Below are 13,620 nucleotides of genomic sequence, written 5' to 3' on the forward strand. Positions count from 1 at the left end.
TAATATTACATAAAAAGTTGTCTTACTTAATTAATCAAACACCGAAAATAAGTTTTAATAAAAAAAGTCTTTAGCTGTTTCCAATTGCTCCCAAATAGTCGTCCATTAAAGTTCCAATTGCAAACTAAAAGAAAATAGTTTGATTAAAACATTGTTCTGTTAGTATAAAACAATTTTGAGTTTATTGTTTCAAAATTGTTTTATCAATGTTGATTTTTACCAGGTATTTATTTACTTACAATTCCAGTTGCATCAACTCGAGTACCAACAATTTTTAAACGAATATCATCATCAGTATTTATCGTGATATCTTCGTTTTTACTTTTATAACATGGTGGATTATTGTTCGGACAAAACTGCATTTCTGCTGGTATGGACTGAAACAAATTGTTTTTATACCATGTATATGAAATATGCATAGTATATTAAGTTTAGTCTCAAGTATGTAACGCTTAAAAATTAAGTGTTCATAGAATCATCTAATTAGTCAATTTCCGTATGTCTGTCATCACGATTACTCAAAAACGAAGAGATATCAAGCTGAAATTTTTATAGTGTACTTAAGACGTAAAAAGTGAGGTCGAGTTCGTAAATGAGCAACATAGGTCAATTGGGTCTTGGGTCCCTTTACGTGACGCCAAAAAACAAACGAGTGCGTCATCAAAACTGTCTATACATGGTATTTCAACAATTAACTCAGTCAATTGTTTGTTTTCACTTGTTTATTTAAAAATAAGAATAATACAATATAAAGAAATTTTAAACTTACATGATGGGATATAAAACAAGATAAAGGTCCAATTTCAGCAAACATTCCAACCTAAAACCAAATAATTCATGTTTCGTAAATTAAATATAAAATTTGAGAAAATATACGAATCATGTGATATACCTTATTTACTTGTGTTACAACTGCATCCAAAACTTCACCTTTAAAAGGCCGAAAAACGATTGCCTTATATTTAACCGGATATACTACAAAACCCATTCCTGGTTGAATTATACCAGCACCGATATTATCAATTGTTGTGACTGCTATTACGAATCCATACCTAATTTTAAAAGATATTTTGAAAGTTTTATATACTTTTCTTGAATATTGTCCTGTTTAATTTTATCCACTTACTTTCCAGTACAAGTACCTTCTACTTCTGTGTATAATTTTTGTTTGACTGTTTCTAGAAGTTGTGGTCCAAAATACTTTGGATGTAAGAGAATCTCATGCTCTAATGAAATCTTCAAATAATAAACATATATTAATTTATAATTCAAATTTTAAGATAATTTTAATTACTTACATGATAAAACATCTTAGCTTTATTTTGAACGTCTTTCTATAAATTTTAGGTTATGTTTTATTTGATGTTATTATTATGCTTTGCCCGCTAATAATTGAAATGAGACATCTACTATTAAAAATGAAACTACTGTACATTTTTACTTAAAATAATGAAAATTTTATTAAATTAAAGACATAAAATTCACTTTAATAATAAAAGAAGCTAATAATTATTATAGAAAAATTAAAATATTATTATAATTGATAAATTGCAATAATAAATAAACCATTTTTATACTTTATATTTAATAAATTTCATATGTTTATCGACTGGGAGTGTGGCGAGCTCCTGTAATCTAGCTACTTGGAGGTCGGATTTAGTGGATGGTATGAGGTTAGGAGTCCTGTTACAGTTGCGATCATGTTGACTGGATGTCCGCACTAAGCTTGGCATCAATATGGACACCTCGGAGGAATCCAAGGTGTGCAGGTTGTCTAAGGAAGGGCGAACCGGGCCAGGGGGGAAACCCAGCAGCCAAAAGTCCTCGTGTCGAGCAGTAGTGGGATCGCATCCGGGAGTGACGCGCTGTAACAGCCTGATCGATAGGATCAGACCTAAATCTTTTTTTATTTTTTTGTTCAAATATGTTTGAAAAATCTTTTTTTATTGTTTAAATTCATATTTATATTTACATTATTTAGAAATTAATATAAATTCATAGGTATAATATGTGCTTAGTACTTTATTAGCAGATTGAAGAAATATACATTTTATTTCGTTTTGTTTACTCGTAATACTGCTGTTAGAATTCTGTAATCAATTAATTAACGAACCCTTTCAGTTTTATTACATAAAAAGTAATTTTTCAAATGTCTTAAAATTTCGATAACTAATTGTAAATTAATTTACCTACTTTTCTTTCTGCGCTCTTTAAAAAACTTCAAAGTTTTATAGTTTTGGACTTAATATTTGAAATCGATAGCCTTAAAAAAAAGGTCGGGTGAAGAACAAGCTCATATATAGTGTGTCTCCCGATAGAGGTAACTATACGTGTTAATTTCCTTATTTTGCATTTTAAGAAAAAAGTTATTCTTTATAAGAAGTTTTGCTTATTCTGAAAAGTATGTAGGTATATTTAAAACTTCTTAATAATGTACAGGGTAGTCAAAAATTTGGAATCACTATTTTTATTTTTGGTAAACTACCCTTCTTTTTTATAAGTTGGCGAAATGTTACTAAGAAAAGTTACTCGCAATTAACAATTATGACTCTATACAAAATATCAAGAAGATCCGTGTACTTTAATTATAGAATCATTTTTTATTTGAACAAAAGCTCTAATTATAAAAAAAAACGTAAGAAAGAAAATAATAATAAATCAATTAACATGTACTATTCGAGAGTGTATTTTTTTTGTGGACTAGTTTAGAAAATTAAAAAGAAAATTTATTTTCTCGGATAAACATTCATTAAGAATGGAATTGTCAAAGTTGGAAGGATCTTCTTGATATTTTGTATATAATCATAATTGTTAATTTCGAGATATTAAGTCCAAAACTATAAAATTTTGAAGTTTTTTAAAGAGCGCAGAAAGAAAAGTAGGTAAATTAATTTACAATTAGTTATCGAAATTTTAAGACATTTGAAAAAATTACTTTTTATGTAATAAAACTGAAAGGGTTCGTTAATTAATTGATTACAGAATTCTAACAGCAGTATTACGAGTAAACAAAACGAAATAAAATGTATATTTCTTCAATCTGCTAATAAAGTACTAAGCACATATTATACCTATGAATTTATATTAATTTCTAAATAATGTAAATATAAATATGAATTTAAACAATAAAAAAAGATTTTTCAAACATATTTGAACAAAAAAATAAAAAAAGATTTAGGTCTGATCCTATCGATCAGGCTGTTACAGCGCGTCACTCCCGGATGCGATCCCACTACTGCTCGACACGAGGACTTTTGGCTGCTGGGTTTCCCCCCTGGCCCGGTTCGCCCTTCCTTAGACAACCTGCACACCTTGGATTCCTCCGAGGTGTCCATATTGATGCCAAGCTTAGTGCGGACATCCAGTCAACATGATCGCAACTGTAACAGGACTCCTAACCTCATACCATCCACTAAATCCGACCTCCAAGTAGCTAGATTACAGGAGCTCGCCACACTCCCAGTCGATAAACATATGAAATTTATTAAATATAAAGTATAAAAATGGTTTATTTATTATTGCAATTTATCAATTATAATAATATTTTAATTTTTCTATAATAATTATTAGCTTCTTTTATTATTCAAGTTTTCATTCTTTTAATTAAATAAGTCACAATTAATTTTCCTACAAGAAGAAGAAGAAAAACAATTATTAGCACTAGTCCTGTAGCAACTATAAGTCGTCCTGAGTGAATATTGGAATTCTTGAATTTAATGGTAAATTTTTATGTTTTTTGGGAAGCTAAATCGATTAAAATCGATCCCAATGCCCAAATTTAATGAATAAATTAACATTTCACTAATTATTTAAAAATTAAGTTAATTAATGTTAGTGTTATAAAAATGTTTTTTTTTTTAAATAAAAATAGTATCAGTAGCCATGATATTGACTTCGTTGGAAAGCTAACTTCCTACCATTTTTGTCTAAATATAATTTCGGATCTAAGACAATTTCGAACAAAAAAAGGCAGATAGTACTCTATTAAAACCCTACTAATATTATTAGTATAAAATCAGTTTATGGTGCCATCTTTCGAATAAATTCAAACATTTTGTATTCTAAATAAGAAATTAATTAAATTATTACAGTCAAGTCTAGGCGCCAGGGTCTTTTTGTAATCAAGTGAAAAATTTCAATTATTTCCATTGGATTGATTTTCTCTTATTAAAAACAGGATATATGCCATTTTTTGGTAAAAATATATGTTCTTGAGAAATAAACTGTTCAATATTTGAAAAATGCCCGTTTTCAGGAGGGAAAAGTGATAAAAAAGTAAATTTTAAATTCAAAATTCTTCAATAAAGTTCGAAGCGTATATCCAAAATAAATTTTTATAGACAACAATTTTTATACTTTTTAGTCATAGTTTTAAGTTTGTTCGTTGCTTACTGACCACTGGACTTTCTGTTACCTACTTGAAACATTAATAAAAACTTATAAAACCTTTCGTTTCTTCAAACAAAAAAAAACCCGAAAATCTTGCCGATTGAACGACAGTTCTTAAATATCGAACTCTGATAATACAACTCCAACCGTCAAATATATTATATTTTTTTAATTTTCTGGGTTTAAAATTACTCTAAAAAATGCTTTTAATTTTAATCAGAAATAAATAAATTTTCTTGATTTTATCCACTTTTGTTAAAGATAACGAAGGGTACCTTTGAAAAAATCGAGAAAATCACAATACATTTTTTTTAGGTTTTCGAAAAAACATGAGGTAATTTGACACAAAAAATAAAAAAATTGGGATAATATAGCAACTGGGAGAGTAATTTTTGAGATATCACCCATAATCATGTATGAAAAGCCCATAATTAAAACTTTTATTTCAAAGTGATTCTCAAGTTTTTTGGGTCCATACTAACTATAAACACGAAAATTTAGTTTATTTTGCAACTGAGGAAATTACTATTAAAGATATCATCCCTAGCCCAAACTTTGTCGTTAAAGAGTCCTGATTTTCATATTTTTGGGGTCAAATTTTCTTTTGAAAATGATTCTTATCCAAATTTCAGAAAAAACAATTTCAATCAAGTTTATCTAGATATATGAGGTCCAAAAATCCAAAACAGCCAACAAATTTTTCTATACATATGAAAAAACTTTTTTACTGCTTTGGACTTACATTAGTGACGAGAAGTGCTCTAGCGCTTAGAGTAGCCTAATCAAAAATTTATTAATAACAATAATTTCAATAGTTTTGGTATATTAAAATTTTTGTACAAAAATTCATCGTAGGTAGTCATCTGTTTGGTTGAGACTTGTGTATTGTGTTTACATTTTTTTTATAATAAAAAGTATTCAAGTCAAAGAAGAGAAATAAGAAGGGGTATTTGAAAGAACTCTAACTTAATACAAGTCTTAAAAAGTATGTAGTTTGCCTTTAGTATGAAAACGACTTGAGCGACTTAAGTTGTTTCGTAATATTTTTATACTTAACATATCTTTATTTTCTTTATATTTTTTTTTAACTTCATTCACATGATATCTTAAGGTTCTATTAAAAAGTGTTGAAATCTATTTGCCATCGCATACTTGTATTTTTTTTTAAATGTAAACAGTTTTAAAGTGTTCTTGTGGTGTTGAAACTTGATTTAGAAAAAAAAACCTTTTTTTAAGTTAAAATGGCCACATGAAGGATTATTTTTAAATTTCATAATTTTAAAGTGTTTTTTCTTTTAATATCTTCGTTTTTTTAATTGTCAGTTTATTTTCTTAAATTGAATTTTAAAAATGTTCAAAAGTTTTTCATCCAGAGACTTGGAATATGAATGGTCCATGCTGCCGAAAGTTGATCATGAATGGTCTGCACAAGGTATGTTATATTTAGTTTGGACTATTTGTATATTATATCAAATTTTGTTTATAAGTTGAAAGGTTATTAACTGCTAAAATTTATTGATAAGGAAAATTATTTAATAAATTTTTTATCATTTATTTGTATTCATAGGCGCCTGTTTGTAGTATTGTGTAGTATTTAATTATGTTTCCATTTTTTGTTGAAAGGGTCCTAATTGCTTCGTAGAAACAGGAGTCTCAAAAATGACACACGCAATTTTAAAATTTTGTCAGGAATATGTGTTTCTTTTGCTTAAAAGTTTCAAAACAAAAAGGGGATGTAATATATCACTTGACTTCCATAATTATATATATTCAAGGATAATTAAAATGTTTAACTATTGTAGCTAAAAACCATAACTAATAGCTCCTGAACAAAGCTCCTGAGAAATTTTTTACTTACTAGTTCAATAAAATATTGTAAATACTTAAAAAAGTATTTTTTTACTTATATTTTTGATTTTGGACTAATAATTGTGTGTATTGAAAATATATTGGAATCGATGGGAAGGAAGAAAAAATCAAAAATATAGTTTTATAAATCATTGTATTTTCTGTCATTCTATTTATCTATATCTTGCGGTTTTTGGCTTTCTGTCTGATCGAGAAGAATTTGTTTTTTGAGATGCAATATTTATTCCGAAAAGACAGACAGATAGACAAGAAAACGAGAGATAATCAAAAGCTTGTATAATACGTATGATCTTACTTAAATATATTGACAAACATTATATCATAGATGCCACAAACCTTGGTAATTAGTGTCAAAGGAATCGAATTTTTTTTATTTAGGAAAAAGACCCGGAAAAATAGACAAAAATTTCTGTAACAGTGTCCTATTTTTGAACGCAAAAAACCGTAAGAAAACTTCAGAACCCAACCAACACCCCTATAGTCGACAAACTCAACCTAACCAATTCGTAAGTCGTCATTATAACAATACTCCAGCTCTATGCCCCTATTTTTATATTTATTTTGAAAATTGCAGATTTTTCGATTTTTTTAAAGCCTAAAAGCAAAAAACTACATTAATTTTTGTGATTAATAAATTCTGTGATATCTGCCGAAATCATTTTTGAATGTCATACATGTCGATTAATTTAATCGATCAATTAACGGCTGTAAAGATGTAAAAAAAAAGCTTCTGAAAAATTGAATTTTGTATTTAAAATTTTTGCTTCCAATAAATTTTACGCCCGGCTTTCAATTTTTATATTCTCAATGTTCATGTCAATACCATTTTAAAGAAAATGAAAAGAGCAAATTTTAAGCATTATTTTCAATTCAAACATCGATAATCATTATTATTGTTAACATTATGGAAGTGAATCAGATATGAAGAATTAGTACAAATAAATTATTTGTTTTCTTATTCAAATATTTTTCAATTTCGTATCTCATAATTGAAATATTGTTTTTGATATTTAAATAAAATATTTCGAGGTCAAATTCACTCCTGTATAAATCGCATATGCATTGCATAAAAGGTGATTGGTTCCACATATAAGTACACATTGGATCTAATGGTCTAGACTTCGTTTGGTTCGTGGTTCTTATTTTTGTATGCAAACTGCATTCAAACATATATACTGCGATTCTGTTAAAAAAAGTTCATATCTTTTTAGCTTAAAACACAAACTGCTTAAAAAATTTATTTATTTTATAAATATTCAAATTTTTAACAAATCGATGGAATGCCGGGTGTTTTTGTATAAATGTGAGTGGGTGGGAACAGGGGTTTTTTTGTTAAAAGCGCAAGTTTTCAGAATGTTCTTCCCCATTTTAGACAAATATAGAACATTTTTTAGATAATACACTCAAAATTTGATAAAAAAAGTTGACAATAAAAATCTATAATATTAAAAGTCATCGTTTGCTGCCTCACTGCTCATTGAAGTCTCCATTTGTACTATACATAGATTAAAGATTACTCTAAGCAGATTAGAAATTGGTTACTGGTGTATTTTCCTTAAATTTTGAAACAAGAAATTTCTCAACTTAAAGCTGTAGGTTTTTAAGTTCTAAAAAATATTTTCGGGCCCCGTAATCTCTCAGGACTTGCGAGAAACTTCCTCTCATATAACGAGGCTTTTAAACCAAAACTAATATATTTCGATAAACTATTGATTATTCGAAGGCAACGATAACGAATTTCAACTCAAAACTATAAAATTTTTTCTCGTTATCGCCTCTCACCCCTACCCTATTGGTCGTTTCACGACCAATAGGTTATCGATAGACCAGGATTAATTTTATTAGAGAATTATGAGATACATATGATATTGAATTTCGTTATTTTGCAGAATTGAAATGTTTACAATTCCACTTTTTAGTTTTTATTGAAATTGGAGCTGCAAATTTTCTGTTTTATTTAAAAAATTTCTTAGAAACGTCAACTTGAGTAATTTTTAAAATTTAGATCAGTCGATTCATTTTTTTTTTTATAACCAAAAATATTTTTGATATTTGAAATCGAAAGAATTGAAAATTAAAGCATTATTTTTATTAACAAAAAAATAAAATTTCTAACATACATATAAAATATTTTTTATGAATGTCTACCGCAAATCAGCAATTTAATTAAATTTTTTGTTTGTACTTTTTCGCGAGAGTATAATTTGAAGATGAAAGGTTAAATAGATTTGATGACCAAAAATATTTTTAGAAATTATTTTTCAATTTTTATTATTTTTACAAATTTAAGTTCATAATTTAAAAATATGTATATTTGTATATTTATTTCTGTCACAAAAATTATATATTTTATGACTTGCTTGTTCAATTTTTGATAAACCGGTAATGAAAGTAAAATTAATTTCCTTAAATTTCCATAATGTATTTAAAAATTTTTATATTTTGTTTTTATAATAATTTTATTCTAATTGGATTTTTAATTTTTTGGGTTTATTTTTGTTTGAAATTAATCATCTTTGGCCCGCTCCGGATCTAGGATTTTTTTAACCAAGGCTGGAACTTGGTAGTACCACTCTTCTCTCAAGCGCTTAAGATAAATTGTTAAAAAAACTCACAAATATAAAAATGGGTGCCACTTTTACAGGGAAAATAAAAATTCTTTAATACTGTTAATCAAGATAAAACCTGAAATACAACTGATAATTCAGATATATCCTAAATCTTTAAAACCCTGCGTTTTCTCTCTAATAATCTTGCTATAGCTTTACACAGCGTGCTTTCGTCTCTGCGAAAGAATATATTGGTTCATCAAAGTCTGTATCAAAGGCAGTTTTATCGAGGATAGACGTTACTGACTCATTGTTGGTTTTAATTAATTTCAGTTTACTTGATGTTGTTGGTGATGTGCAGATATTTTTTAAGCAATACTACCATAAGGACACGCTTGTTGATAGTCATGTTTGCACAGATGTTGTAACAGGTCGAATGTACTTAATTTTCTATTAATTTCGGTTACTATCGCTTCGGTAAAAATCAACTAAATCAACTGAAAAATCTTCTGAATATTTTCTTGTTAAATCGGCTTCATTTATCTGCAGATTCTTGGATTCAACAGGAGATTCGTTCATAAATCAACTTAGTATCTGTTGAAAAACCAATTAAGCGTTTCAAAAAATTTTCTTTTTTCAACCATATTATACCATAATCTCTGGGGCAAGTGGATCGATTTGTCCCCGTTAGATCCGGGACTGTCTTTGGCCAAACAGCTTTTCGGATATTATTTGTTTTAAAAATTTTTTTAATTTTTGTTTGTTATTCATTGCCTGGTCTAGTAATAATTATCTAATTAGTGCACTCTTCTAGTTAATCTGTTTATTCACTTACTTTTTATTATAAAATGAAATTATAATACTTAACTTAAGGGTACTTACACTATTACTTAGTAGAGTGAATAATTATTGCGTGTTGAAGCTTCAATATTTGTTGTAACATAACAATAATAATGAATTGTGGCCTTGACGTAAGAAGCGCCATTTAGTTATCTATATACTATCATCATCATGATATTGTAATAACAAGCTAAAAAAATGTTAAAACTTGTATGGTATTATATGATTATATTTACCCATTTTATTATTACATGGCTTTGTAAACAGACTTTTGTTTCTTTTTAAGTCTCTCTTTCTCTTTCCTACAAATACATTACCCAGTTATATTTTAATACCTAAATGCCTGCAGACAGATGAACGATAAAAAAATACATTGAAAATTGCGAAAATATTAGGGAATTCTCAGATTCTGGGGAAAATCTGGGCATTTCTGGGAAAATTACTACAAAATATCACATTTGTTCTAATTATTAATTGGCTACCCCCTTGGCCTTGATACCCTTTGTAATTACAAAATCAACTGCGTGAAAAAAAATAATGTTTTTCTTCAGAATCGTTGCGAAACAAAAGCTATTTGTACAGAATTTTAGGCATTTCAAAAACTACTGACCTAATAATATTGCACGGTTAAATTTTGATTAAAAATCGTTAAAATTTTTGATTTAAAATTACTCGTATACTTATTACTATCATTAAATTATGAAATAATTTTTTGTTGATGCGTACGTACCCCTTAATAAAATTGCAGACATCCGGAAAAATTTTTTATCTCCGATTTAGATACGAAAGCCATTGCCTAGTAGTTTCCGATATATTGGCTAAAATTGTATTCGAAGGATGATATCATGAAATAATTTCTTCAGTTGATATGATTAATTTTCAAGTAAATATTAGGTCTAGTGTCAATAGGTAACGAAACAACTCAAAAAATAGTAGCATGAAAAATATATAATTGTTATTAATTCTTCAAATATGCTCATGAAGTTCATATTGTTCCTTCCAAAAAATTTTTAGTGTCTGTACCTCGATACAGAATACAGCATAAATAAATTAATGTCGGTTTATTATTTTGGCCCGGTGGTGTGGTAAACATCCAATGTACATTCTATGTCAAAACGCAAAAATTCCCATTCTAAGTGATATTACTATAACAGTACATGTAATTCACATATAATGTAACAGCTATATCACTTTGAAGGGTAAAATTCGTGCATTTTTTGTGATACAGAGTGTAAGTAGACAAATATAATGGCTATTCCACAGTTATAATACTATCCTTTTCTCAGTGTAATGATGCGCTAGGGTATAAAGAGAACATAAGTTAATATGTCATATTAAATAATTATATTTAGAATGTTGTCATAACATGTAAGGACAAACATATCAAAGTCATTGTAAGAAGTAATACTCCAAGCAAATAAGACATTTGGTTACTTAAATTTTGAAATGAGCAGTTTCTCAGAGTAACATTATAGGTTCTTTTATTTTTTATACATAATCGAATTTCGCAAATTTTTTAAGATTTTGAAGTTTATATCTAAAATAAAGTAATACAAAAATCAAATTGTAGAAAAAAAATGTGCAGTTGTATTATTTTAATAACAAAACGATATCAAAAGCAAATAAATACAAGCAATTTTTTACACAAATATGTTAAGTCTAAAAATGATCTAAGTAGCACACATTTTTAGAAAAAAATATAAGTTGGAATAAGAGATTAAAACACCTTATTAGAAGGTTCATTGGTTTACTTTTCGTAATTTCTTTTTTGTATTCGTAATTTAAGATATAAACATAAAATCCTAAAAAATTAGCGGAATTCCATACTAATTATATGCATAAATATAAAAAATTTTCCAAGTGATATGAGAGTACGGGTCCTGAAAATCTTTTTCATAAATTAGAAACCTACAACCTTACGTTGAGAAATTGCTCGATTAAGAATTAAATGAAAATATACTAATCATCAATTGCCAATTTGCTTGAACTGTAAGAGACATATAAGAACTTGTATCATCAAATCTATGTGCGTTCATCTATTCACACCACGAGTCCACGACTCATGGTTAAATATTATAAGCAGCTAATGCGACGGCGACGATTCACAATTTATGGTTTTTTCGTTTTGAAGGACGTAGAATTTCAAAAGTGAGCTAAAACTATATCTAGCGTACAGCTTTATTATCCAGAAAAGAATCTGGAATTGAGATATTCATAAAAAAACCTACTATTATCATTTTTACAAAAAAACGAAAGGTATTGGACAAGTTTTTCTGTCTGTCATTTTATAAAAAAAAATAACTCTGATACTGAGATATTCATAAAAAAATCGGCTTCAACCCTGTAAAATATATTTAAAGGAACTTATTTCCTTTTCAAATAATCTATTCGGATGTTGAAACCTGTATGGCTTCTCTAATAAAAAATATTATCATAAATATTATTTTGGGGCAATTTGACATTATGTCTCTCTAAATTTAGTACTCGATGTGTACTTTTTCTATCAGAAAAATATATATTATCAACGTATGGGGAGTGCTAAATTTATAGAAAAAGTTGTAGCGTGGTAAAAATAGGCGGATGAAGCGGATTATCATCTTAATACGACCATTTTATTTAAATATTTCCGATTGATAAGTTTGTGAATTATAGTTATAGAAAGATTTTTTAATATCTGCATAACTAGTGACATTTATTTATTAAATATTTTTCATTGAGTCTAAAGAATTTATTGATTCCCTCCAGATAAACAGTTATATTTAACAACACATATACACTCAATCACAATCAATAGATGCTCTTTCTGATTGATTATTAGCATCTACCCACATAAAATGTACAAAATTGGCGCCTATGTAATATATAGTTAAGCTCTATTAATAATATACATTAATATTCATAACTAATAGGTAATAGTTTGAAATAAGTAATAAATATTAGTCATGATTATATTTATACACAAAAAAAACTTTATTAGACACATAAAAAAATATTTATGAGTTTTAATTCATAAAAAAAATAATCATTTTGTCAATATTTACCTAACAAGAAATACAAGACGATTATGCAAACGGCAGTCAACTAAATTGTAGAAAAATCAAAATATATAAATATCTTTAAACTCTTTCAAGATATTTAAAGTTTCTAAAGAGTTTTATAGACTCATACCTTAGTATTTCTATAAAAATTAAAGTTGCCGCCAGTTGTGGAAGATAAAATATTCAAGACTAGGGAAAAAATTGAAGACACTGCGAGTTTCAATTTATATACGAAGAATATAACGGGAAGGCATATTTTGATACGTTTTTGAATTATCGGTTATTTCGCTTACCGGAGTAGATAGTATTTCAATTTTCAATTTTTACACGATAGAAACTTGTATCCATTGGAATATTATTTATAGTGAGCCGCCAAGGCCACATGTTACGCTCATCCAGATCATTCAGAAACTTTTAAATCTTTGAAAGCTCAAACCCAATAAAGACTCAAACCATTAAAAATGTATTGGATTAATTTTTAGATTAAATGGGCTACAGCATATCTAGCCGAGGCAGTTATTTGAATGGAATAAATATTATTAAATTTTTCATCGAATAGTGTTACAATTGAAACTCTGAGAAAATTTTTGTTGCACTTCTATTTAATATAATTTTGATTAATTATAGTTTAAAAAACCTAAAAAACACACTTTATTGCACTAAAAAAAATGGATAATTATTTTAATTGTTATGTAAGATTGAAAGCGTGGGGTGGTCGATATCTGTCAAATCAGCTTATTTAAGGAATAAATGTAGATAACACTCCACGCTTTGAATTTTACATTATAATTCAAATTATTATCCACTTTGTAGTGGATAATATACCCTTACCATTACTCCATCTGATTGTTAGATTACTACACGGTAAGAAATTTTTTGTGAATATCACTATGTCAGTATCGGTGTGATCGCCATACTGATTTGACTATTTAGGG

General features: G+C 27.6%; 2 protein-coding genes across 2 annotated transcripts in view; one reads left to right on the plus strand and one right to left on the minus strand.

Annotated features, from left to right (window-relative positions):
• Positions 1 to 16: 16 nt before the first annotated feature.
• On the minus strand, positions 17 to 1,433 carry LOC123295757 (DNA-directed RNA polymerase II subunit RPB7). Its single transcript, XM_044877203.1, has 6 exons — positions 1,299 to 1,433; positions 1,127 to 1,236; positions 893 to 1,052; positions 770 to 820; positions 240 to 377; positions 17 to 124 (listed from the first exon to the last, which is right to left on the minus strand). Exons 1-6 carry the CDS (start codon positions 1,308 to 1,310, stop codon positions 71 to 73), a joined length of 525 nt encoding a protein of 174 aa, XP_044733138.1. The 5' UTR covers positions 1,311 to 1,433; the 3' UTR covers positions 17 to 70.
• Positions 1,434 to 5,653: 4,220 nt separating this feature from the next.
• LOC123296941 overlaps positions 5,654 to 13,620 on the plus strand; it is a 193,575-nt gene continuing 185,608 nt past the window's right edge. Inside the window, exon 1 of the mRNA XM_044878662.1 lies at positions 5,654 to 5,821. Within this exon, the coding sequence (XP_044734597.1) occupies positions 5,740 to 5,821 (82 nt within the window). The 5' untranslated portion in view covers positions 5,654 to 5,739. The remainder of the gene's footprint in view (positions 5,822 to 13,620) is intronic.

The sequence above is a fragment of the Chrysoperla carnea genome, chromosome 3, assembly GCF_905475395.1.
Source record: "Chrysoperla carnea chromosome 3, inChrCarn1.1, whole genome shotgun sequence".
Taxonomy (NCBI): domain Eukaryota; kingdom Metazoa; phylum Arthropoda; class Insecta; order Neuroptera; family Chrysopidae; genus Chrysoperla; species Chrysoperla carnea.

Excerpts from the sequence above, each read along its gene's own strand:
- LOC123295757 (XM_044877203.1), bottom strand. Across the intron at positions 1,053-1,126 it reads GAAGGTACTTGTACTGGAAA|GTATGGATTCGTAATAGCAG; the intron begins GTAAGTGGATAA and ends TTTTAAAATTAG. Across the intron at positions 378-769 it reads CTTGTTTTATATCCCATCAT|TCCATACCAGCAGAAATGCA; the intron begins GTAAGTTTAAAA and ends AATTTGTTTCAG.